Raw genomic sequence first — 27,334 nt, 5'->3', positions numbered from 1 at the left:
GCTGCTGCAGTCCCGGGACAGGATGTTTTCCAAGCTCACGTCCATCCTGCAGCACGCCGTGGAGGCGGTGAGGCCGCGCGGGCGGGCGGCGGGGCCGGGGAGGCACGGCCGATCGCGCTGCGGGGTGCGGGGAGGCCTGCGCCCGCCGGGGACCGGGCGGCTCCCGGGCCTCCCGGCCGTTAACCCCCGGGCCCGAGGGGCCAGCGCCGCGCCAGACAATGGAACGGCGGGCAGGGCCTGGGCTTGCTTTGGCTCCGGTGCGGGTGGGAGAGGAGCGGTGGGACCGCGGGGCCCGGCCACGCCGGTGCTGGCTGGCTGGCTTGCTCGCTCGGGCCCGGTGGCTCGCCTCGGCCGGACCCCGGTGATGGGTCTGCAGGAGTTTGCGGGTCCGCGATCGCCCGGCTCACGCCTTCTGTTTCCCCTTTATTCTGTAATAATGCGCTTCCCGGACGCTCTGGGTGCAGCCTGCGGCCGCGGTGCTTTGAGGCTGGTCTTAAAGGACACAGAGGGACGTCACTCAGATCTAACAGACCCCCAAGAACCCCAAAAGAGAACGCCTTGCTCAGCACAGACCGTTGCTTTATTTTACTTGCTGGTTCTGGGTTGAGTATTACCTTGTGTGAAGAAAGTTAGTGCTTGCTCATCTTTAAAAAAAAAATGGCATTTTGTTTACGTGTTGAGAATGACTTAATAATAGTACTTTCAACTTCACAGGCACGACTTTCTAAAGGGGGAAAAAATCAAATACCATGGCGATGTTAAGGGTCAGCTAACAAAATTATTCACTTATGGAGACAAAACTTTAATACAAGTGCCAGTTACGTAGTACGAGGAGTTTACATCTTTTGTTTTTGACCCCCCCCCCACCTTGGTGACACAGAAAACCAGGAAAGAAGGGGGGGGGGGGACAGTTGAGGAGCAGTGTTGACATATGGGTGGAGAGGACAGGGCTCCAAGACACAGCTTTTACTTTTCCTGCTTAATATAGAGTCAACCTGCAGCAGCATTTGTAACATAATTTAGAAATTTTAACAACAGTTATACTGATGTTTTGAATTATACGTAGACAAAAGAATCATCAAACAACATAATGATAAATAAGAGATAATTAGGAATAACATGTGGATTAAACCCTGGGGCCAGTCACGTTCTTAGGCAAAAGCTCTCCCACTGGATTTTATTTATTCTGTTTTATTGTTTGAGATCTAGTGTTACCAAGTTTCCGAGGCTGGCCTTGAACTCCTTGGCTTAGCCTCTGGCGTGTTAAGTTCTAGGCATGTCACCAAACCTAGCCAGGGCTTTTGGTTTATAGACTCGTTTTTTTGTCCTAAGGCCTGTGTTTTCTGTTGTAATCTTTTTATAATTGCATGTATCATTAACATCTACTGAGTGACACTGGTCAGCTGTGGTCGGTGTCTCATTGAGAGTGGGTTTACAGGGGGGTGGGGGAGGGGGGGCTGGAGAAAATGTGTGGCCTGTGGAAATGTCAGGTTTGTTTGCTCAGTGCTTGTTTACCAAGAGAAAGTACATCTCCTGAAGTCTGATTGACTCCCCTTTGCTTTTTTGTTGAGATGGGGTCTCATGTAGCCCAGGCTGGCCCTGACCTAATCACTTTCAAATTCACATGACTTCTTAAAGGGGAAAAAAAAATCAAATATTGATTTTTTGGGGGGGGGGGTCAGCTAACAGATTAGAGTTGTAAATCTTTCTGAATCCCATGGACTGAGGTTATAGACTTGGTCTCGTGTGTCTTTTTGATGCCCCCTTCAACATTCTCCTGAGAAAAACTCCTAGGTAATGATAAATTAGCCATCCTTTGGTAGTTGAATTGTTTCCAAAGATTAGTTCCTGGTTATGTTAACTTTTTTGCTTGTTTTTAATCCTTAAACAAGTCTTCTCATTCCTTAAGTATGCTCTGATGCCACATTCCAGTGAAGAGGCTCATCTGGGTTTGCAGAGTGTGAGGGAGGGAGCCCGGGCCCTGCAGGTGACTGGGTCCCTTCTCAGTTGCCATTGCCTGTATCTTCAGCGCTATTCCGTCCTTCCTGGCCGTTTGGTATTGTCATGTCTGAGTGTCCATATTCAGTCACATAAGCCTTCTCTGATTTACATTTATCTAGATGAGGTTAGGTAAGGAGTTAGGGGTTTTTGTTTTGTTTTTGAGTCAAGGTCCCGGCCAGGCCTCAAACTTGCTAAATAACCAAAGATAACCTTGAACTCCTCCTCTTTCTGCCCCAGCCTCCCAAGAGCTGGGACCCCAGGCTGGTGCTTTGTTTCCTGTTTAGTTTCTGGTGTCGAGGATTTAACTCAGGGCCTTGGAAAATGCTAGGGGGACATTGTATCACAGTCTTCTACCCCAACCCCAGCCTTTCCTGAACATTTTTATCGTGTGTGTGTGTGTGTGTGTGTGTGTGTGTGTGTGTGTGTGTGTGTCACCATTTTACTCGATCAGGTGGAAGTCTGAGGACATCTTTCCCTTTCGCCATGTGAGTCCTAGGGAATTACACACAGGTGGTCAGACACCAGCAGGTGCCTCCCCTTTTAAGGTTTTGTTTATTTATTTAATTTTTAATATTTTTGGATTTACTTTATTTCATATGTGTGAGTTTGCTTGCATGTATGTGTATGAACCTGATGCATGCTAGGTGCCTGTGGAGTCCCTGGAACCCCAGGAGCTGGAAGCCAGAGGGCCAGGGGTTCAAGGCCCACTACATAGTGAGTTTTAAGCCAGCTGGGACAACAAGAGGACCCTGTCTCAAAATCAAAGACAAAACAAGTTCTGGGTAGAAAGGGGCACTCTAAAAGATCTTCTGGAATGTGCTTTTTGACTTTTAAAGCAGAGGTGGTGGCTGGAAGGTCTTGTCCTGTTTGTTGGTGGAGGTTCTTTAGTGTATTGTGTATCCAGGTTTCTAGCAAAAAGCACTGTTACCTAAGGCAAGTCAGCTGACCTGTTGGCCTTTTGGCCTCTGGTGGAACTCCAAATGAGAAAAAGTTAGCACCGTTTTAGGCTGGGCATGGCGCGGGGGTTGCACACTCCTGTAATCCCAGCACTCAGGCAGCTGAGGCAGGAGGATTGCCTCCGATATACAGTGAGACCCAGCTGTAATGTAAACCGTAAATAGCATGCTGGGGGTGTGGCCTGATGGAGCGCTGGTTTCAGCAAGGCCCTGGGTTTGACCCAGAGCTCTGCCCGTGAATGCTCACTGGTCTGGTGTGCCTGACTGGTGCAGCGCTTAACCAACCTCACAGTGCGCCGCATCGAATGTTGGCACCTGCTGGGCCACCCATCCTTCATCCTTGCTATTCGCGCCATCACCGAGCTGAAGCCAGGAGTCTAAGTGACGAAAAGGATGGTACCACCCCAGCCCTTGTCCAGGCCCAGCCTAAGAGAGAGAAGCATTTAAACGGTGCTAAGAGTTGGGGGTCAGGGCTAGAAGGGAGCCTCAGAGTAGCGGCACTTCAAAGTGGAGAGGAGGGGGTTCCAGATAGGGTAACAGGAAGTCCTAGGTAGGAGAACAGGAAGTCCAAAAGAGGTGAACAGGAAGTCACAGATAGGTATCCTGGCAATTTGGGGTGGCCATAGAGATGAGAGTTCTGAGACTTTAATCTCCGAATACGAAAAAGTTAAATTACAATCTCCTGCTATTGACTTACACATCCCTTTCAGAGGATGAGTGTTGCACGCAATGCCAACAGGTCGTTTGCATGTTAGTGACAGAAAAGGCAAGTTGACCTGAGTCTCACAAAGACACATGTTCGTGTTTGAATGAGATGGTTGCTTATCCACCCTTTCCCTCCTGCACTGGCCTGATAGCGCCATCCTGCCTGGGATTTGCTGGCATTCTATGGCAAGGCTACCCATGCACACCTGGCAGAGCCTCCAGGCTGGATACCTGCGCCGTGGGGCTGCTGAGGGGAAGGATACTGTGTAACCACCTAAAAGGTGAGATAGTTACTGCGTTAAAACCCAACCATCTCCTCCCGGGTCTGCCCCATTTTAGTCAATGTAACTCCCTGAAGCCAAGCAAAGCTTAGCTGTCTGCCCACACTTTCACAGCTGCGCTGGATATTTCCACCTTCTTCGTCAAGTACTCTGCACACAGGCAAATGTAGGAAGGATCAGCTTTAAGAAGCTAACGATGGCTTGAAATTCTTCGGTTCCATTTTCTTTCCATGAATGCATTTCACCTTGTAAACTGAGCCACTTAACATGTCTGACTGACCCATAGTTGCACAAGAGTTAAGAAATTGTGTTGACGGAGTTGTCAACTTCAAGGTCACTAGCTGGGAAACCAAAAGGTCAACACAATACAAGTGGAAGTGTAGGAGAGATCTGACAGCAGGTCGTTTGGTGGGTGACCCCAGCCTGCAGATGTGGGAAGCAGTGAATTTGTCCCAACACAAAACCATAGACTTCTTAAGACTTGCTGAAGGTGTGTGCACGTGTGTGCCTGTTTGTGTGTGTACATATGTGTACTCAAAAAAAGCTGCATTCTCAAGTGTGAGCTTTGTAGATGTCACAGCTGGCCCCATCTTGAAGGGCTGGACAGATGCTCTGGGCGCTTCAAGAAGGAGCATGAGATGCTGTTTAGCCTGTCAGCCTCTACCACTGCGGGTCAGAGGGTCAGAGCTGTACTTCCAGCAGTGAAGACACCTGTAGGGTGCCCCATCCCTCTCCCTCCCCCTTTCTTCCATCTAACATGCATTCTAATGCTGGTCTGCTTGCAGCAAGGTGGCTGGAGGGCTGTACATCTGGCCTTAGAACTAACCAAGTGTGTTTCAGAGATTGCGATGCAACACATTTGGTAGAGTTTGAATTGGTAATGGTTTGTGTAGTTATTTTGTTTAAAATATACACTGCCTGAACCAGGCTTACAAAGAAAAAAGATATACGTCATAGAGCCACGGGGAGTCGGGGGGAGGGCGGAAGGGGGAGGGGCAGTTTAATCTGATTATGACGGCATGTTTCGGTGCTGTGTGTTTGCTGCGCTGATGTGTAAGCCATTGCCAGCTACTCATCGCCCTTTCCCCTTCCAAAGTCCCAGGTACAAAGACCTCTGCCATCGGTCTCCTCAGTCATGGAGTAATGGTGCTCTGGTTTAGTCACGTTTGAAGCCATGTGATAACAGAGATGGGGGGAAGTTGAGTGCTGTAGTCTAATAATAGTATTGATCAAGGTGGTTTTCTTAATAAATCACTTTGCTTCGTTGGAGTCAGTTCATTTTGATTTTATTTGGTATCTGACATAATGTCCCCTCATTTTGACGCCTCTCTTGCATCACAGACAAGTGTGATGTTGAAGTTTGCAGAGTTTTTAATGTCTCACTCTCTGTGGTCTTCTGTGTTTGTGTAGCTTGCACCGTCTCTTCCATTACAAGAAGATTTTGTTTATCACTGGAAGGCTATTACCCATTACTACATAGAAACTTCAGGTAAGGAGCGTTCATGCCTATGGTCTGCTGCAAGATGGGTTTTCAGATGTTTTACTTTGAGAAGTTTTTACCTTTGGTTCCTCTTTTAGGGTCATTGTAGTTGGCCCCTTTGAACATCTTCTGTGTTGGGCACCAGTCTAGATGGTGTCTGGGAACTGAGTAGACAGTCTCTCTCTCTCTCTCTCTCTCTCACGCAGCAGTCGGCAGCTGCTCCTGCCCTGAAGGAGCACTGACTGGGGGCGGGGACACAGTAAACGGAAGCACCTGTGTGAGTGTCCACTGTGTTAAGGGGACATGAAGCCGGCAGGATGGGGGTGGCGGTGTGTGTTTGGGTGTGTGCAGATGGCTACTTCAGTCTAGACAAGACTGCGTTGCCCTCGGCCGTGTCTGTCTGGAGGGGCCGTCACTGAGTGATTTTTCCTGGTGATCCGTCCGTCTAGCCCCTCGCTGGTGTTCTTGAGTGTCACTGAGGAAAGATGATCAGTGATTAAAGTCAGGAGACACTGGGTAGGAGATGTATAGATGTGTGTGGCTTACTCTCCTGAGGAGTGTTGTGTAAGGAGGCCTGAGGGGGCCGTGAGGGGGACAGACGACCATACCGGGCATCCTCAGTCTTCCTCTTCCTCTGTCCCCTGTGTCGTTCCCCCTCACGTGTGTGTGTGTGTGTGTGTGTGATGTGTGTGTGTGATGTGTGTGTGAGATATGTGTGTGATGTGTGAGTGTGTGTGTGTGAGATGTGTGATGTGTGAGTGTGTGTGAGATGTGTGTGTGATGTGTATGTGTGGTGTGTGATGTGTGAGTGTGTGTGTGTGACATGTGTGTGTGATGTGTGTGTGATGTGTATGTGTGGTGTGTGATGTGTGTGTGAGATGTGTGATGTGTAGTGTGTGTGTGAGAGATGTGTGAATGTGTGTGCACACGCGTGCGTGCGTGTGTGGTATGTGTGTGTTGTGTGAGTGTGTGTGATATGAATAAGCATGCCTTGGTGGATGTGTGGAGGTCAGAATACAGCTTTGTGGGGTTGGTTCTCTCCAGGGATAGAACTTGGGTCGTCAGGCTTGTACGGCAAGCACCTTTGCCTGTTGAGCCATCTTGTTGGCCCTCCGCCTTACTTTTTGAGACACTGTTTCTTACTGAAGCTCACTGATTGGCTAGATTGATTGGCCAGCAGCTTCCTGATACCGACCCGTCTTCTCCCTCCCCAAACCACTGGGGTCGTTTGCAAGTGGGTGTTGGGATTTGAACCCAGGTCCTCATGCTTGAGTGTCAAGCACTCTACCCACTGAGCCACCTCCCCAATATCCCCGAAGAGCACTCACCTGGCATGAGTTAGGTGCTGGGTTCTAGCACCAGCATTTTAAAAAGGAGATGGAGGGAGGGAGGGACAGATAAGTTTCAGAGGATCCAGAGGAGGAAAAGGCAGGTACCAGAGTAAGGGTTGTTTGTTGGAGAGTACCACTAAGTGGGGAAGAGAGAAAGCTACTCAGGTGGGGGCCTGACCTCTGGAGATTTGCCCGTGGAGACAGGGCAGAGGGCAGAGTAGCCAGCAGTCGGCTGTCCGTCCGTTGTCCTTATAAATTACCTCCTGGCTGCGCTGTTCTAATCGGTGAGGAGCAGGACATGGGAGATTAGCGTTAAGGATTAGCGAACCAAGCATACTTTAGTCCTTCCATGTAGTCTCCTCTGCGTGTGTCCTCTGTGCTGCTGCTGTACTTAAGTGGAGGCTGGGGTGTGGCCCTTCAGATTTAAAGTAAATTTACCTGCACTGAGTGCTTAGCAGCCAACCTGCAGAGGGTTTTTTTTTTTTTTTTTTTTTTTTTTTTGGTTTTTGTTTTTGAGAAGAGCCACCTTTTAATATTACTGTTAGCTTTTGTGGGTTTTGTTTTGTTTTAGTTTGTTTTACTTTTTTGGGGCCTTTAAGAAAATGCATTCTTGCTTTAAAGGATTTTGTCTATCTAGTAACAAAAGCAAGTGTGCGCATTAGCTAGGGAGGGCCAAATGCTGAGTTAGGTAGAGTCTTGGCATAGGTAGACAATGGAGAGAAAGGGAGTCGGAGGGGGCAAGGGCTGACCTGGGCTCTAAGTGGTCAGAGCCCCTGCGTAGGAGGAGAGCATGGGGTACTTCAGACAGAAGTGTTTTTGGGGAGCACGGGAACATTAATCATTTAGGGCACAGAACTCAGAGACCATTTCTAAACGATAATAGAGGAGCATTCACTGACATGTTCCAGGCCGTGGATCACAGTTTGGCTGTGTTCTTTCTAACAAGGATAGCCACACTGTGAGTTGGTTCAGAATTCGGCTCAGTCGGGTTGGAATGGGGGCAAGGAGGCCAATGTAGTTGTGCACAGGAAGTTTAGGAAGCTCTTCGAGTATTTGATGATGAATTTTCTATTGTTCAGATGATAAAGCCCCAGTGACTGATACGAACATTCCGTCCCACCTGGATCAGATGTTAGACATACTGGTCCAAGAAGAGAGTGAGCGAGAATCTGGAGAGACGGGGCCGTGTATGGAATACCTGCTCCACCACAAGATCTTGGAGACGTTGTACACCTTAGGGAAAGCAGACGTAAGTCCCTGACCCCTCTCCCCTATGTAATACAGGCAAAGCTCCAGGCGGGCAGTTCAAATACAAGATAGGAATGACACGTGGGGTGGTTGGCCTAAGATTGGGGAGATGGGGGATGTGTGTGTCCTGTGCAGCTAGGACATCCATAGAAAGAGCAGAGCCACCAGAGCTCTGGACCACACTCCTGCTTAGCTGCTTAGAATCCCAGGGTGACGTTTGTGAGGATAAACTCAAGTACATGTGCTCACAACCGCAGGGAATGTGAAGGACAGACAGTTGTCCTGTGAGAGGCTGGGGTGCTAAAATATCTCTGGTTATTGTGGCACTCTGAGTCTTCATGGTGGATGCAGTGCAAATTTTAAGCCTACTGAATTTTGAAAAGTCTTTGCAAATCTAATATTACAGCAGAAACAGGGTTTTTTTTTTTTTTTTTTGCCACAAGAGCTTCAAATCCACGCATCCTTAGCAACAAGGGCATGTTCTGAGAATGTGTCGGCTGGTTCTGTCATGGTGTGGACACTGTAGTGTTTACAAGCTGCCTAGTGCTGCCCAGTGCACACCTGTACTTCTGTGTGACCTCAGAAACTTTGGTTGTGTGAATTTCTGTGATGTGAAAAGCTAAAATGAAATGATAGTCGTTTTAATACCACGTAGTTGTAAATCATACTAAAGACCAATTTTTTTGACAACGTCTATGTGATACCCAAATTATTTGAGGTGCATTTGCGTACGTACACCTTTTTCTAAGGAGCGAATCTGCCCCCTAATAACATGAACCCTGTCCTGCTCCCTTGCCCCCATCCTTTGGAGTGAGGGGTTTTATGACCCTGAATTGAATTAGTTTGATGTTTCAGCAAGATGGTAGCAACTGTACTGCTAGTAGATTTACTTCTGATACAAGTGATTATAAATATCATTAGCATTTTATCTGAGTAATGTAAGGTAGCTGTCCCCTCATAAAGGTCATTGTGCTGAAGATTCTATTTTAGGCTGTTACCAGATAGCAGTATGCGATGCTCCCCAGACACACACAAGTCTCATGACTGTGTCACCCACTTCATCACAGGGCATGTGACGGCTCATGTCCCTATAATCCAGAGTGATCATCAGCATCACTGCATTTCAGCAAAGTAGCCAGCGTGCTTTAAGAACTTCCTAGTAATGTCCCTTGTGGCGCTTAAAATCCAAGCATCTCTGCAGTTAGCTTAAAGGAGTCAGGGCACAAGATCTCCTTTCATTAATGTCTGTGTGTTAGTTATAACCTGTTCGTTGCTGTAAGTAGCAAGATACGCCCTTGGTCTGGCAGGGAGTCTGCTCTCTTGGGCCGTGTTGTCCCAGCGGTAACCAGTCTGGCGGGGCCTGAAGCATGCCGGTCTCGATAGTGCATGCTCGCCGTGGTGTGTGATCAATCGCCTGAGGCCCATGTGCCCTGCATTGTCTCAGGTGTATAGCTGTGTTTCTAGAATGTCAGTCATGAGTATCCATGGGAAATTTCGTTATGACAGAGTCTGAGGGGGGCTGTGTTGACAGACCTGTTCTGTCCTGCTGTGAAATTCTGCCTATATTTTCTGTCCTGTGTCCAGTGTCCTCCGGGGATGAAGCAGCAGGTTTTACTGTTCTACACAAAGCTTCTAGGAAGAATCCGGCAGCCGCTGCTTCCACACATCAACGTACACAGGCCTGTGCAGGTATCCACCTCCCTGACTTCAGATTCAAAGCACATTGAACTCTGTATACAAGTAATATTGAATTGTTTTTCTAGGAGTAAAAATAATGGAGGAAATTATTCTAATAACATGGACATTAGCAAACATTTTTGTTTTGTTTTTTATATCTCACCATATTTATCTTTCTCTGTAAAGTTCTGTACATTTTCTTTTTACTTTACCTCCATAATGTCACAGGGTTTTCAAGTTTAAAACAATTTTTTGACAGAAATTAATTCGACTCTGTGGCGAGGTCCTTGCAACGCCAACGGAAAATGAAGAGATTCAGTTCCTGTGCATCGTGTGTGCTAAGCTGAAACAGGACCCCTACTTGGTTAACTTTTTTCTGGAGGTACGCTACACTTCCTGGGCTCACAGCTCCTTCTAAAATTGAAATTGCGTCCTCAGGAGCAATTCAGGTCTGCAGGTTCTGCCTACCAGGAGTAGTTTTCATTTAAGATCATTGTTTGTTTCAACTTGAAATCACCATGGAAAGAGAATTTCAAGGAATGCAGTTGAGCCAGATAAACTCTGAGCCCGGGAGCGAGGGGGGGGGGGGGAGACAGCCAGAGGGTGCAGGGGAGGCCAGGCTGTACCAGCAGCTCCTTTCCCTGTTCCCTGTTGGATGGCTGGCTGCAGTGCCTTGTACTACTTTTATAGCCATGCCCAAGATATGGTTTGTTTTAATTGATATTTTTCTTACAGCTTTAAAAAGGGAAATAAAGTGTGTCTACTTTCTGCTTTTGTTCACTTTCTTTTTCCCTTGGGGTTTTTTTTTAGATTTTTTTTAAATGTATGTTTACATATGTAAACGTGTGTGTGTGTGTGTGTGTGTGTGTGTGTGTGTGTGTGTGTGAGAGAGAGAGAGAGACAGACAGACAGACAGACAGATTCTCACTGAACCTGGAGTTCATCAATTAGGACAGACTGTGTGGCCGGCCAGCCCCAGGGACCGTGTGTCTCCAGTGCAGGGGTTGTAGGCAGCGCCCCCCCTCAAATCCCCCCCCCCCCCTGTGGTGGGAGCTGGGAACCTTAGCCTTTTAACAGCCTCGCGCTGCCCGGGCCGCGTTTTCTCAGCAGTGAACCTTGAGGGGTGTTTTAGGGAGGGTGGATCTGTTGTGTGCTGGCTCCCTGTCAGCCTGTGGACCTGCTGTCACAGGGTGTTGTGAGGTTCCCGGTGCTTGCCATTCTAATGTATTGTTTTGTCTTCTGTTGTTGAACGATCTGGGTTCCTGTCTGCCGTGTTCCTGCAGGCTGGCAGGCCTCGGCTGCAGTTGCGTGGCTTTGATTCTGTGAGAGGCACTAGGTTGCTGGAGGCCTGTTTCCTGTTATTGTCTGCCTTTGTTATCCGTCTTCGTTTTCAGCGGTTCTGTTAGTCGAGAATCTGGATTTCCAAACATATGTTACTTGGGCCGCATTATAGTTCTTTTGTTCTTAATGCTTGTGTAAGAAATAGGTTAGTTTGGCTGCCCGTGAGGTTTCTTCCCCTTGCTCGTGTTTTGAGGCAGTATCTCACTGTGTGGTCCAGGCTGGCCCCCACATGCCGAGTCGACCAGGCTAGCCTTGATCTTGAGGTTCCTTTCCGCCTCTGCCTGCATGCATGGCTGGCACTCATTTTTGAGTAGCCCAGGCTGGCTTAGAACTCTCAGCATAGCCGAGGTATTGGTGTGGAGGTCAGAGGACAAGTTGTAGGAACTGGTTTGCTCCACTGTGGAGTCTTGGGAATCAAACTCAGGTCACAAGCACCTTGACTGTGGGCCATCTCGCTGGCCCCAGTGATGCTCTTGTAAAGTACCACATGCTGTGGGTGTGGTGGGCAGTTGGCAAGTTGTTCACTACACGGAGTTGTTTGGATTGTGTGCCACGAGCTCATGTGTCTCAAGACTGGGCTAGTGAAATGGCAGTGGTTTCTGAGGACCGTCCTGGGGAGGACGGCTATGAGTCAGTTCAGCCTTCCTCGTGCCTGTGGTGACCGGCCTGTGGTGAGTCTGCCGTCAGGGGAACTTTACCTTGCAAATAATTCGATTTCTGTTCTATGCCAAATGGGAAGCAAGACATATTTTGCCTTGGAACTTAGGATTTCCTCCAGTTAAGACAGTTAAGAGTCTGTGTGTGTGGATGTGGCAAGCAAATGGAATCCCGAGACACAAATAAAAATGTCCTCAGAGTAGTTTCTCATGTTTTCCTAAGCAGACATTAAGATTTTTGAAAATCGTTAGTAAAAAGTTCTTACAGATTGAGGAAAGTTTAAGGCTCCCGTGGAAACCTCAGGTCTAATGCTGGCAACCTCTGAACTTTGGAGGTTTTGCATCCTCCCCTAGTGGGGTCAACATTGAGGTGATGTCTCTGTAATAACTAAGTAACCAAGAAAGCCGCAGCTGGCACCTGTGAGTCCTGGAGCTTTTCGTAGTCGGGTACCTGTGGCCAATGTCCCTCAGTGTGTGGTCAGAGCCAGATGCTTGTAGGAAGCCAGTAACTTCACGTGACTACAGTTTCACATCTAAAATGTGTTTGAGTCTGTACATTTCTGTACATTTCCATTTAATGCAACACTTACCGCCACCTGGAATGCTGGGCCTCATGGCACAGATGTGACACAGCAGCTACTGGAAGGCTTCTTGGTGGCTCAGGTAGGGTTGCCATTTCAGGACCTGCCTGGGTTCAAGGTTAGCCTGAGCAACTAAATGAGGCCCTGTTTCCAAATAAATAATTGAAGAAAGGATTGGAGGCACAGCTCAGTGGGGCCTCCCGAACATCAGCAGCACCTCTAGTCCCAAATCTTCTGCAGCTGGAGATGTAGCTCACAGGGATGGCGGGAGCTTGTGTAGCCGAGTGAGGCGCTGCCTGTGATCGCCAGCACGCCAGAAAGGAAGGAGGAGGCCGTTTTCTGTATGAGCTGGGCTTTGTCCACTTGAGGAGGCCCTCAGCCCTCACCCTGTAGCATGGTTTTTGTTTTCCTTTCCAGAACAAGTCGAAGTCGCTGGCTTCCAGAGGAAGCCTCCTGAGTGTCACCTCAGAAGATGCCCCCAAGAGTCAGGACCCTGCGTCAGCGGACAGCAGCCTAAGCCTCCAGCCTCAGGAGCTGTCAGGTGCTCCTGGGGTGGGGCACACAGAATCGGAGGATGCGCTCCCTCACCAGATGGATGACCTGTCTGCAAGCTTGGACGACCTCAATGTCACCTCACTGCCGGAGGCCTCTGCCCTTCCTCCAAAGCAGGATTACAACTTAGTGGATTCTCTGTTGACCCTGACGAGGAGCCCTGTGAGTCACAGACTTGCTCTCCCCAAACAAGATTCTTCCTCCCCTGATAAGGAACCCTGAATCCTTTCCTGTTTAGTTCTGCAGATAACACGTGTGTTCTTTCTCAGGACGGCCGGATAGCCGTGAAGGCTTGCGAGGGCTTGATGCTCTTGGTGAGTCTGCCGGAGCCCGCGGCTGCCAAGTGCCTTGCTCAGAGCACCTGCCTGAGTGAGCTGCTGACTGGCAGGCTCACCTCCCTGTACAAGGCCCTACCTCAGTCAGTGGACCCCTTAGACATTGAGACTGTGGAGGCCGTTAACTGGGGGTAAGCGCCACTGCATTCCCACGCAGGGCCCGCCTGTGTGCCCGTGCTCTGCAGCTGTCTTCTGCTTTACGGAGACAGGGATGCTTAGTTGTGAGAAGTCAGCTCGACTGTCATCACTAAATGGAGTGTTTTCTTGAGACTCATATTGTATGCGTCACTTAGGGGTGACAAAGTGGTGTAGGAACAGCCCAGGGTTATGGAGTCCAGCTCCTTTTATTTTGCCCATTATAGGGTTTACGTCAAGATCAGTAACTGGTTGTTATGTTAACAACAGAAATCTTTAGAAAAGGGACTTCTGTTTTGTTTTGTTGAGTCAGGGTCTCGGTTTGTAGCCTTGGCTGGCCTGGGGCTTGCTTTATGGACCAGGCTGGCCTGGAACTGTAACTTCCCCTTGCCCTAGACGGGTTAGGGTCCTGTGGCTTCACTGTAGACTTCTTCTCATACTCATCCACTGTCTTCTCAATAGAAAACAGGATTTTTGACCTAGAGAGGCAACTCAAAGTTCACAACTCACACTGTTCTCCTAGAAGCCCAGAGTTCGGTTCCCAGCATCCGCACAGGGCAGCTCACAACTGCCTGTAATTCTAACTCCAGGGATCACCTCTTCAAGCCTCCACAGAGCCTGCACTCACACGTACACGTCTACACAACACACACAAGCACTAAAAATAAAAATCTTCAAAAATTATAAACTGTTTTAAAATAAAAGCAACTATTAGAAAGTATTAACAAACATGCCACCTACCAGCAGCCTAATACTGTCATTGTTCTTAAAAGTTAAATATTTGTATTAACTATTTGAGAACTTGATACAGAATATTTTGATGATATTCACACCTTCTCCCCAGCTCCTCCGAGGACCACCCCTGCCTTCTTCCCCACTGAGCTCATTAAGCCCCTTCTGTTTTAAATTCATTGAGCTCAGTTTACGATCAGCCTAGTATTCCAGTCTATTTACCTTTTGCCATTTTTGTCCAGCTCCCTCTTCGACTGTCCATGCTGCCCTCGTTACCGTCATGAGCCCATTGCGTTTTAGGGTAGAAAGAACTGTCTGCTTTGGTAGACCTTCCGTTCCCTAGGTCTTCCGCTATCTTCTTGGCCAAGTCCCTGGTGTTGGATGGTTTTCTGTATCAGCCTCTCCCACCTAAGGAGAGAGCTGATTTACAGCTTTTATCTGAAGGGACATGTTACAAGCAGTTTCCACCAGCCTGGTCCCACAGCTGCATCAGTCCCAAAATAACACACAGACTCTTATTAGTTATAAAGCTGTCAGTGTCTAGAGCTTGTTATTGGCTAGGTCTGTCTTAAATATTAACCCATAATTACTAATATATGTGTTTTTACACGGTCTTAGCAGAGAGAGGGTCCTTACTCCTCTTGGTCCTACCTCTCCCAGAATCCTCCTTGTCTTCTAGTCCCTCCTATCTTGCCTTCCTATTTGCCAACAATACTTTATTCATTAGCCAGTAAGAGAAAACGTATTTACAGAATGACATCTCCCATCATTGACACCTCCTGCCCCTGTCTCCTGACCTCTCTGGCTGGGGTCCAGCACTGCTCTGTGTAAGGGCTGAGTTCATTCAGGTGCCCCTTTCTCCTTGTGAGGCAAAGGGCTGTGTGTGCACTGCCCTGGTTTCAGTTTGTCCCTGTGTCCTGCAGGTTGGACTCATATAGCCATAAAGAAGATGCATCGGCTTTCCCAGGGAAACGAGCCTTAATTTCATTTCTTTCCTGGTTTGATTATTGTGATCAGCTCATCAAGGAAGCACAGAAGGTTTGAATGCTTTGTTGTTTGTGGATAGTTTTTAAATGTATTGTTTATTAAGTAAAACTTGAATCAGTATTCCAAAATAGGGTCGCCCTCTGTAGTAACCCCGTCTTGCTGCACCGTATGTCCGTAGCCCGGTCTGTACCTGGGGGGGGGGGGGAGCGGGTGGATTGAGCAAGGGCTGGTAAAGACGCTAAGCAAGAGACAGAGACACAGGATAGAGTTGGGAGGGCAATCCAGGGGATATTGAAGGCCCCAAGTTTATTCTTCACCAGTCCTAAATACCCTAACCAAAAGGGAGGCATGGCAAAAAGACTTCTTTATCGTGTACACGGAACAAACTTTCTTCCCCAATTCTCCAAGGATTCCGTAACCACACCTTGGATTTAATTTCTCTTTATCTGGCCTTGAGAGTCAAGAGTAACCACACCTCATGCCAAGTCTGTTGTTATTTAGATAAGACACCCAAGGCCAAGATCAAACATCCCACGATAGCCACGCCTTAGACCTTTAGTTCTTACGACTTACTAAGGTTGAACTCTCTAACCTTGAGCCAAGATGAAGCAGAGCCATCTTTATGGACCTGGACACCAAAAGGGTCTCAGCTGTGCCTTTAAGTGTCGGGGGCAGTGTCTGTCACAGGCCGAGCTTCACAACGCTCGCCAGGCAGCCATGGCCCCGCTCTGCTTCCCCCACGGGGAGATGTCAATTACGCTAAAGTTACTGGGGGTTCTTCCCCCTCTGTTCTTTTTAGTTTGGGGAGAGTAGGGTGGGATAAAAGCAAACCTCTGCTCGTGCAGAGGACCCGGGTTTGGTCCTGGCCTCTGTGCCCAGGTGGATTTATCGATGTCCATGGTGTGTTCTAGACTGCTGCTGTTGCTCTGGCCAAAGCCATCCATGAAAGGTTCTTCATCGGTGTCATGGAACCTCAGCTGATGCAGACGTGAGTGCCCTCTCCCCTCACAGAAGTAGTCGCTCTTCCCACCGCTTCTCCCTCTGACCGCCTGTCTGCCACACCTAGCTCTGAGATGGGGATTCTGTCGTCAACGGCTCTTCTGCATCGCATTGTCCGGCAAGTGACCTCGGACGTCCTGCTTCAGGAGATGGTGGTCTTCATCCTCGGGGAACAGAGGGAGCCAGAGACCCTGTCAGAAATCAGCAGGCATCCCCTGAGACATAGGTTAATCGAACATTGTGACCACATATCTGATGAGGTAAGCCATGCATCTTTGAAATGCTGTCTTTTAATGTACTTGAGATCAATTTGGCGGCAGCGCGATGGCAGCAGCGTCACGGTGCACTGGCAGAGGTCAGAGGGCAGGTCTCGGGAGGCGGTTTTCTCCTCCACCATGTGTGTCCCAGGATGGAACTCGGGTAATCACCCTTGGTGTCATGCCCCGTTACCCATGAGCCTGCTCACTGGCCTCTGCATGTGATCCTTCAAACGAGTCTCTTTATGTGGCTTTAACACCTGGTGGTCTGAGGCTTTTGCCAACCTTGGTTTCAGATCAGCATAATGACCCTGAGAATGTTTGAGCATCTTCTACAAAAACCCAACGAGCACATCCTTTATAACTTGGTCCTGAGAAACCTTGAAGAAAGAAACTATACGGAATACAAACCTTTATGCCCGGAAGACAAGGATGCGGTGGAGAATGGGCTGACTGCAGGAGCTGTGTAAGTGCCAGCATCTCAGCAGCCAGTGTGCGGGCTCCCCCCGCAGGGAGTTTAGCCCGCTCCTTGTAAATGTCAGGACATGCTAAATACTCGTTGAGCCCGTTAACAAAAGTAGCAATGAGCCCTGGAGATTGTTAGTGTTAAATGGGAAATTGCATATTAAACAGATCAGTCCATATTTCTTTGTATTAGAAAGATTATGTAATATTTCTCAGAATCTAGCGAAGAATCTATTGGTTTAGAAAATGTCATAATAAATGTTGTTTTTTATACATCATTAAATTAAACGTAGAGATCTGGAGGAAGATCCATTATTTGCTGACATTTCACCAGATAACACTCTGCCAAACCAAGGATGGATTGGTTCACCCCATGCCAGCCCAGACCACCCCAAAAATGATGGCAAGACGGAAGTCCATAAAATCGTCAACAGGTGAGCCACTGCGGGATTGGCTGGGTCTGAACCCGCAGCTCCGCCCTTAGGCCCTCACGGGAATGTCTCTGAGTTCAGCCTCTACAGTTCAGTGTGTAGCAAGTGAGAGCTGGGGCCACAGTTGCTGCCAGGAGAAAATCCCAGCTCAGTAGAGAAGTGGGTGGGTTTCTCTCAGCCTGTGTCTGCTCCTGCCGTCGACCTTTGGCGTGGCAGCAGAGGGTGGAAAGAATAATTGAAAAAGGGGTGATGGTTAAGTGTGCCAGAGTTCTGATAGAGACAACTCAGCATTACACAGTTGCCAATTACAGCTACATTGGCAAGCACCAGTTTGGCAAATTGTGCTCTCTATGCATGTGTGCTAGTATCGAACTTTGTTTGTCAGTTTGTGTTTTTACATTTTTCTAAAATGTCTCTTCATGACAATTTTCTCTAGTATCTTTGCTCTTAATGCTGTCAGTGACACGCCTGGTCCTGGCAAGTGACATAAAGTAATTGCATCTGGCTCAAATGTGAAAATTACAGTCCATAAAAATATCTCAAGTTCAATCACTTAAAGCTAATTTTTTGAGATTAATAAATAAAGCAACCAATTTTGTGACATTATTAAGGGTTTTTTTTAGGCATCTGTTACATACAGGATTAATGATTTTTTAATAAAACCTTTACTGAGAACAATGTGTATTATTATTATGTGTAATGATTGTATTATTAAAAGTGTTACTTTGACCTTTCAAGTTTCCATATGCATTTATAGCTGGTTAAGCTTGCTGTGTAGTGTCATGCTTAGTATATAAGAGCGCAGTGGAGACTTCTCATTGTGGCCTTTCCCTTTAAGTTTCCTTTGTTTAGTACCAGATGAAGCAAAGTCATCCTACCATGTTGAGGGCACTGGCTATGACACCTACCTCAGAGATGCTCATAGGCAGGTACGTGACAAAGTTGACTGATTTTGGGGTAGGGGAGGGTGTAAAATGCACACACATTGTCCCCTCCCATTACTCTATCCAGTTACCAGAAATCATTACTCCAGAGAAAAGAGGTATCTCACCTGAGAAATACGACTTTAGTCTGCTGACACCATCTATCAATCATCTATCTCTCTTTCTTTCTTTCTTCCTTCCTTCCTTCCTTCCTTTCTTTCTATTTATCATCTATCCGTCATCTATCATCTATCTAGCCATCATCTATCTGTCATCTATCCATCATCTATCTTATCTATCCATCCATCCACCATCTATATATTGTCTATCATCTATCCATCATCTGTCATCTATCTATCCATCATCTATCACCTGTCCATCATCCATCATCTATCTGTCTATCTACTTTTGATGTGGGGCTTCAGGTTAGCCAGGCTGGCCTTGAATTTGCTTATGACTTTGAGCCTCTGCTTGCCTCCCAGGAGCCAGGGTTACATATGTGTGCCACCATTGCTTTCCAGGACTAGTTCTTATTGCCACCATCATATACTGACACTTCATTAAACACAATAAGGAATGAATTATTAGATAAATGAAAATAAATTAAAAAAAAAAACTCCCAGGTATTGGCCAATATGAAACTGCCTAGTCAGATTATATACAAGCTATTTGTGCTAACTCTCCCGTTTCCGTTCTCATCACTGATGGTGGTCACAAGACTCTGAGGGTCAGCATTGGCCCATCCTTTCCTAGTGACATGCCTGGTGTCTGTATGTTCTAAGAACAGTAAGCATGCTTGTCATGGGGCACCGTCATCCATTTCATGTTACACCTCACACACCTCTGAGGCTTTGGCTCTGAACCTTGCCTCATGAGCGTTCCCCAAGTCTGCCGTGATGCCCGAAGGATTCAGTCCCTTACAGGAAAAAGCAGGTGCTGATGGAGAGACTTGACAAGGTCAGACACGCCGTTTCCCCACCGGTCTCGATGTGCCCGTGCTGTGTGGTGTCCCCCGTGCCGGCCGCCTGTTGATGAGCTGAGCTGTCCTTTCTCCCCAGTGATCCGTAATGCTTTCCCACAGTTCCGAGACTACTGTGCCATCTGCTTACGCTGGGAGTGGCCTGTCGCCCCCAAACCACTGGAGAACTGCGACTTAGAAGCCACCTTCTTTGAAGGACATTTTTTGAAAGTTTTATTTGACAGAATGGGAAGAATTCTTGATCAGGTAATGCATCAGAAGACACTGATTTTCACATTAATGTGGCTGACTCATGAAGTAATCATCCTGGCCAATCGTGTCTTTCTGTTAGATGAGTGTCCATAGTCTGCGAATCCCCACAGCCAATAGACTGTCTCTTAAAGAAGACTCTGTGTGTGTGTGCGCGCGCGCGTGCGTGTGCGTGTGTGTATTCTGTTGTAAATAACTAGGAAAATATACTTCAAACTCAATCCTTTATCCTTCTTTTTTAGAAAGGCAGGATTTTGAAACAGGGTGATTCAAAGGAAAATCCCCGTGTTTATGAGTTCATAGTGAGTAAGAAAGCCTACAGTTGAACTGAAAGCCAGGAGCTGTGTAGGGTACCTTGTACCCAAACGTGTGCTCATCCACGCGTCTGCCGTCTCCTGGCCTGTGCCCAGCCAGCCGTTCTCTGAGTGTCAGGGTTTGGCCGTCGGTTTTTGCTGTGGCCAGTGAATGGTAATAAAGCAGGGTCCACTTGTGCTTCTCAACTCGGTCCTGCACACCCTGACTGTCCCAGGCTCGAAAGTCTATCTTTCGAGGTAGTTAGTTTTTAGTCCACCAGTTTCCTGTGTCCGCCTGGAAGGAGAGAGCTAGCGGTGTGCGTGGTCCCCTTCGGAAGTTCTGAAGACACCATCCTCTCTAACGCTGGTTATGATAAGTTATCTACGGCCTGTAACAGTGATGAACAATGAAGTTCAAGGGATGTCATGGTACTACGTGCAAGAGATGCCTGGCGAGGGACACACATGTTGAGTCATGGAGAAGGGTCCTGAGATTGTACCGCTGTGTTTAACAGTTGACACGCCTGCTTTGTTGGGAAGGTGGGCTGCTGTGTCCTCTGTGTCTGACAAACTGGCAGGGTTGACGGCATCGCCTACGTAAACAGCCGTCTGCTGTGCTGCAGCTCTGTCTTTCTGTAGGTGTCTGTGTCTTGTAAGTTTCAGCATTGTGCAGTAAGTGCACGGACTTCCATGGTCAGCTAATTTAGCTGCCCGTGTCTCCCTCGCAGAGGCCGGGAGGGGCGGGTCTGTGGAGGAGCCACACTGAAGCGTCTGGGAAGCACAGGATGAGTGTTTGTGTTCTGCTTCCTCTCAGCCATACGACGTGAACCTGCAGGTGACCTCAGTGCTGTCCAGGCTGTCTCTCTTCCCGCACCCACACATCCACGAGTATCTTCTGGATCCCTATGTGAACCTGGCCTCTGGCTGCAGATCTCTGTTCTCTGTGATCGTCAGGGTGAGTTCATTAACTCTCTACTCTCTGGGATCAATCAGCTGCCAGGTCAGTGTCCGACCTTACAGTGTGCAGTTAGTTTAACGTAGAATGCGTCTCCTGCTTGCAGATAGTTGTTCTTCTCTGAACCATCAGAGTTAAGAAAATCCATTTAAACTGTTGATTGATGAAGCAGAGAGATGGTCCAGGGGTTAAGAGCACGTGTTCTTTGTAAGGACCCAGAATCAGTCCCCAGATGGTGGCTCACAACCATCCCTAACTCCAGTTCAGGGCGTCCAACACCTTATTCTGAGGTCTAGAGGAGCCAAGCATGTGTGTGGTACACGTACATACATGTAGTAAGTGTCAGATTGTTGTATTTATGTAGTGTACACACACATACATGTGCACGTGGGTGAGCATGTGCCCGTGTTGCACGCGTGTATTTGCCGGTGTGCTTGACTGTGTGGGCAGAGGTCGATGTCTGGTGTCCCCCTGCCACTTTGAGGCCGGGTCTTCTGCTGAGCCCACAGCTTCACCCTTTCAGCTGGGCCGGCTGCCCAGTGAGCCCCTGGGATTGTCCTGTGCCCCCCCCCCACTGCCGGAGTTACAGATACACGCCACTGCCGCCAGCTTATAGGTGGGGGCTGGGGATCCGAACTCAGTGCCCACACAGGCACAGCAAGACCGCGCCAACTGAGTCGTCTCACGCCCTGACATTAATGTTTTGAAGATTAGATAGGAGTTGTTGGTCAGAGATAAAAGTGACACTTAGGGTTCTTTGGTGACGGGAAGGAAGGTGCCCCAGTCTGAGAGCCCCTGCAGAGTCACCCGGGAGCTGAATTCTGGCTTGGTGCAGGTTGTAGGTGACCTCATGGTTCGGATTCAGCGCATTCAAGACTTCACCCCCAAGCTTCTTCTGGTCAGAAAGCGACTGCTTGGCTTGGAGCCCGAAGGCCCGATGTGAGTTGGTGTTTTACACACTTTATCCGGAAATCTGATACAGCTCAGCGTTGTGCTGTTACCCTGATTTTCTGTCTGTCCTTTCCAGTATCGACCACATCACATTGCTAGAGGGGGTGATTGTCTTAGAGGAGTTCTGCAAGGAGCTGGCGGCCATCGCGTTTGTGAAATACCACGCTTCCTCCACACCATGAGTGATGTCACCATGCCTTGGCCACAGTCACCCTGGTCCCTGGGAACCCAGATTACTGTGTACGTACATTTCATCCGAAAAGACCCAGCTATGCCCAGCCACGAGAGGACAGAAGACCGCATAGGTGAATTAGATCCGCCGAGTGAACGCGCCTGATGTCACTTCCCCTGGCTCTGTGTAAATCGCACGTTGTTGAAACCTGGGATGCAATCAGGACTTGAGGAGACGGCCTTTCCTCCCCAGTGACTGAAAAGCTGCAGAACTCTGGCGTCCATGTCAGCCCTTTGTTGGTTTCTGTTATTTTAACATCCTTCCAGGCGGCAAAGCATCTGCCATCCTCTGGGACTCTAATGCTCATACTCTTTTGTATTAATAAGCAGCAAAAAAAGAAAATCACTAATTTTATAACTTTTTAAAGTTAAGACTCTTATCATACAAAATATTTAAGCATACTGTAAATGAGAAAAAGAAACCGTAGTTGAGGAGCCACCAAGAGAATGTCTAGAACATGAAACACGCAAAGCGACATCAACTTCCTCAGCTTTTCTAAGATAACAATTTACTATGATAAAGAAAGTATTAATTAATATATATATATATATATTTTTAAAGAAACGTTCCTTTACTCTTTTGTGCACATGGCCATGTTCGTGGTTGATTTTCACGTGTGGCTCCCAGTTCACTTAAACTGTCATTTTTTGCATCGCATTAGATTGATGTTCATCATTGGCAATGTTCGCTAAAATAGTATTTTTTTTAAGCTAATTAACACATACTGAGTTTTGACCTCCCCCATCCCCTCTCTGAGAATCGCTTTATGAAATTGCTTTATAATTGATTCTTTTACTGAAGTGGTCGTGTCCGGGTGGGGACTGATAACTCTTAGGCAGCAATCAGAATGCCAAGGGCTCTTAATGTTTACATTTGTTTCTCATCTTTTTCCCAGCCTTTTGTCTTAAGAGATTCTAGAGAGATTTTTAAAACGTCTTTTCATGTTCAGTTTACACCTTAAAGGGTTTGAGGAAAGGGAGTGTGTGTGAGTGCAGGAATGCCTAGGTTGGCCGAGTTGCAGGGCACAGCTGCAGGCCACCCTGTCCCCCTGTCTTGGTAGTCTTCAGGTGAGTGGTGCAGTCCTTGTCCTTGAAGTGTTAAACAGCAGGACCTTTCCTCTTCACTGTTAGGAGGCTCAGCCATAGAGGGCCTGCCTCACCCTCTGTGACGTCACCAAGTGTGTGTGCAGCCCACACTCGTGGCGAGTGCATGTCTGTGACGTCACCCAATGTATGTGTACAGCCCCAGCTCATGGCGTGTGCTCAGAGCATGTCTGACACTTTGCTGGGTCTGTGTTACTAGCCTTTTATAGTTCAGTTTTGCTACTTAGAAACAAAACACCGAAAGCTATGAATAGCTTCAGTTCTATAATGACCATCATTGTCAAAACAACTATACCTTTCTAACATGATGCAAATCTTTCTTTGCCCATTCAAGAAATCCGTTAAGTAAATCAGTAACAACAGGAGACAGTGGCCGCCTGCATGGTTTTCCTTCTGTGGCTTTGAGTGATGAGAAATGGTTCGTTTTGTTGTTATTTATTGACCAGTTTGTGCAAGAATCACCACAACACCTCAGGGTTTAAACGTTGCTGCAGTCTACTTTGATGAAGGTGTATTTAAAACGAGGCATTGAGAAGTATCGGATATGCCTCAGTGTGTTGCTTGTGCTCAGTAGGTGTGTGGCAGCCATGAGGTCACCTCCCAGACTGCGCCCTTGACTTCCCAGCAGGACTAGCGCCTGTCCATGCAGCTGAGCTCAGTAAAGCTTTAACTGTGATGTGTGTGTGCTTGCTGCTTCTGAGAATAGGGCTCCCTGTGTTGCCGTAACCAGCTAGGCCGACCCTGCTGCTCTTCTGAGTTTGATTTCTTTTTCATATTTAATTCAGACCTAGAGTCGGCGCAGGTCATGGAACTAAGTTGACTTAGGGGAAGCATGTGCCGCCGCCTCACTCTGCTCGAGGTCTCAGAGACCGGCCCTTTCTGGTTATCTACAGACTCTGTGGGTGGAAAGCACCACCTTAGCCAGTGGTTGCCATGTGAGTTCCAAACTGATCTCTAGCCTGCTTCGCCTTTGGGAAAATAGGAAATAGGTGTGCAGTTTTTTTTTTTTTTTTTTTAACTTCCTTACCGTAGTCTTTGGGTTTATTTTCAGTAATGAGTCATTATTCACTTGACAAAAATCAGATTTGTCGTTGCCAATTTTTATTATAGTGTTCACCTTATAACTATGTAATGTTCTTGTAATGTATCTGTGCAATATGAAGCTATGAGTGGATTCATAGCTTTTTGGCTTACCTGTATATTAATTGTGTTTGTACATGAGTGTATATAAATGTATGTATATATGTATATGGACCATATTTGGTCTATATATGTATATGGACCAAAACCCTTAGCTTGCTTACACTGTTGCTAGTGTAAAGATTGTTCCATTTATTTTTACAGGGCACAAATTATAGAATGACTTTGTACTTCCGTGGTAACGTCTCTATAATTTATTACGTTACAGTTACCATTTAGTTATTAAGTTCACCGTGTAACAGAAGTTACAGTGAAATGCTAAACCCACAGATGATATGGTAATTGTAGACTCGGGGTTGCAAAATACGCATGTCATCATGACTGTTGCTATGTTAAGACAGATAACCCTACCTGTGGCCCTGTAAAATATTGTCACTAATACTCTGTTGGCCTCCTGCCTTGTTTACATTAAACAGGATATTTGGTACATTTTTCTATGAACATCGTGTAGGTCACTGATGGTGGCCGCTGATGGAGAAGCTCTCAGATGACTGTATGCCCACCGCCCTCGGGGAGGGGCGGTCAGCTTCAGGGTCTGTGCTAACAGTGCATGCAGGACTAAGCGGGAAATCGGCAAAATAAATCAATGTAACTGAAACAAAACATGGTCTTACTTTCTTACTGAATTCTAACTGGAAGTATTTTACCCACTGCTAAGTCTGAAATTGCGATTCTTTCTACATTTATTTGTTTTTATTCTTTGACACACTTCGGTCATCTTCACTCCCCTCTACCTTCTCCCATCCCCCTCCCGCCAGCCGAACACCCCCACCCCCCATCCCTGCTTTCACGCCCTGTTTCCTTTCCTTTTGATCCACTGGGGTTGGACTTGCTGCCGGGAGCCCTGCTGGTGCTGCTCCTTACTGAGCTGGGCAACCTGGCAGTTGTTACACCAGAAAAGAAGCCCCGCCCCCACCATTCAGGTAGCTCCTCCAGGAACAGGAGGCCTCCTGGACCCCTCCGGTGGTGATGGGGTGCGGTGATGGGGTGTGGCAGGCCCGCCTTGTGCAGGCAGCCAGCATGTCACTGTGGTGCCCGCCCGTGGGAGAGCTTACTTAGGTCTGATGGGTTCCCTGGGTGAGTTCCACCTGTCCCAGCCAGCCCCTCCTTGACAGGCATGTCCCAAAGTGTGTGGGAGCCATAGGAAACAATCATGTTTCCAACCTTCTAAAAACCTTTCGTTTGAGCTGACATTTAAGACAGACCCCAGCCCTACCTACGCATTTCCTTGAGTGTCTGTCCAAATATCTTAATTGGGAAGAGGGAGTGGGCAGCCAAAAGGAAAATCTGTTACCCAGAAAGCTTTGGAAGGGATTGGGGCTATTGGATTGGAAGGACCAGGCAGGTTTGTTTGAGTGACAAGGAGCCCCATTACCTACTTCCCCCAATAGATTTAAAAAGGAAAGCAGCATCTTAAACGACAGCGGGTATGGAATCCAGTGGTGGTTCCTCAGAAAGAGAAGACCAGTCTTCCTCAAGATCCAGCCTTACCACTCTTGGGCATCGACCGGAAGGACATTTCGTCCTGCCACCATGTTCGTTGCTGTTATATCCGCAATGCCCAGAAACTGGAAACAAACCAGATGTCCATCGACAGATGAACGCATAATGAAAATGTTAACATTTATACCTTGGAGTGTGTTACCCAGCCGTTAAAAAAAGTGAAATAAAATAAACTGGTGAATGGATGGGACAGAAAAGGTTGTGAGTGAGGTATCTCAGACCCAGAAAGACAAATGTGGTGCGTATAATCCACTTGTATATGGATGCTAGCTGTTAAGTCATTGATAAGCTCGCTACGATCCATGTTACCACAATTAAGTAGAGAGTAAGGGACTCGGGGGAGGGATGGGTCTCTAGGAAGAGGAACAGGAAGGTTAAACAGGGAAAGGGAGGAGAGACAGGAGTGGGGGGGGGTAAAATAAGGGCCTTTGGTGCTCGTGTGGAAACTTAATCCAGTAGAGGAGAGGCCTCCTAAAATACATGACAGTGATCTAAATCAAATCAGCAAATAATGGGGGAGACAGCCACAACTGGATGTTTCTCAAAGAGAACTCGTAGTATCAGGAATGGGTTCCATGTCATTGTTGGCCAAAGGGGTCCTGTGTGGGCACCCAAACAACGCAGGCTGTTGCCAAGGCCGTTGGTGGCTTTCAACAGAAAGATGGTAAAGCCCGCTGCTGAAGACACCTACACAACTCACTAAGCACCTACCCATGGCCTGGTGTTCATGGCACTGGAAGGTCCCTGCACACAGTCAAAGGAGAAACAAACACCAGCCCAGCAAACCAGCTCCAAAACCTTTGCTCTACAATGGTGCTACCTGCGAGGTGCACTGGAAATGTGGCACAAAGCTGTGGGCGTAACCAACCGGTATCTGATAGAAGACCCAAGAACCTGAGACTAGATAGCCCAGGGACCTAGGGGAAAACCAAATGCTACTGTTCTTTTGACGGAACATAGCAATAAAATGGCTCCCAAGGACATAGATCCACGCCTTGCCCAGCCATCACCAGAGAAACTTCCTCTTGGGCACAAATATGGAAACCCACAACCAATGATATGCGGAGAACACTCTCCCTGGTGGGGCTCTTGGAACTGCGGACGTAGGGGTAGAAAGTGTAAAAGCCAGAGGACATGGAGAACACCAAGGAGCCCGGGCCTTGTAGATACAACAGGCCTATGCACGTACGAACTCCCACAGACCGAGGCAGCGTGCACAGGGCCTGCACAAGTCTGCACAGATGGGGTCCAAGAGCAGACTGGAGAAGACGCTTGCCCCAGCCCTAACCCAGGAGCCACCTCCAATTGATAGCCACTTGCAAATGAAAACTCAGTTTTCTCGAAGGCAGTCTCACGGAGAAGACAAACCGCTCGTAAAGGTCTGTCCTATGCCGGCAGTAGTGGCCAACACAAAATGGACTCAACAGTATCACTGAACGGCATGTTGTTGTTTTGTTTTAGTCCTGTAGGCCTGTGGTGGTTTGAAAGAAAAGTGGCCCCCAAAGGGAGTGGCGCTGTTAGAAGGTGTGGCCTTGCTGGAGTAGGTGTGGTCTTTTTGGAGGAAGTGCGTCACTTTGAGAGTGGGCCTTGAGGTCTCATGCATGCTGAAGCCACACCTGATCTGAATAGGGGTGGGGGGGAGTAACGGGAAACCATAATCAGAACATGTGTTATGAAAGAAGTCTGTTTTCAATAAAATTAAGGAAAACAGCACTTTTGGAAGCCATTAGCGGATCCCCAATCCAAAACCCATCCGCACTGCAGCAAAGTGTCTTGCAGTGATTTATCTGGAAAAT

The 27,334-nt window shown here is 47.7% G+C and overlaps 1 protein-coding gene across 1 annotated transcript; it reads left to right on the top strand.

Annotated features, from left to right (window-relative positions):
* Fhip2a (FHF complex subunit HOOK interacting protein 2A) lies at positions 1 to 24,625 on the top strand. The gene is made up of 17 exons (XM_051199789.1): positions 1 to 67; positions 5,354 to 5,432; positions 7,834 to 8,003; positions 9,587 to 9,691; positions 9,939 to 10,061; positions 12,675 to 12,971; positions 13,079 to 13,275; positions 14,935 to 15,049; positions 15,910 to 15,986; positions 16,065 to 16,257; positions 16,551 to 16,720; positions 17,013 to 17,153; positions 17,989 to 18,079; positions 19,155 to 19,298; positions 20,409 to 20,549; positions 21,385 to 21,488; positions 21,577 to 24,625. Exons 1-17 carry the CDS (start codon positions 23 to 25, stop codon positions 21,680 to 21,682), a joined length of 2,298 nt encoding a protein of 765 aa, XP_051055746.1. The 5' UTR covers positions 1 to 22; the 3' UTR covers positions 21,683 to 24,625.
* The last annotated feature ends 2,709 nt before the right edge of the window (positions 24,626 to 27,334 follow it).

Source organism: Phodopus roborovskii, unplaced genomic scaffold (assembly GCF_943737965.1).
Source record: "Phodopus roborovskii unplaced genomic scaffold, PHOROB, whole genome shotgun sequence".
Taxonomy (NCBI): domain Eukaryota; kingdom Metazoa; phylum Chordata; class Mammalia; order Rodentia; family Cricetidae; genus Phodopus; species Phodopus roborovskii.
Note: the sequence above shows the minus strand (reverse complement) of the source record. Positions and strands in the feature narration are given on the sequence as shown.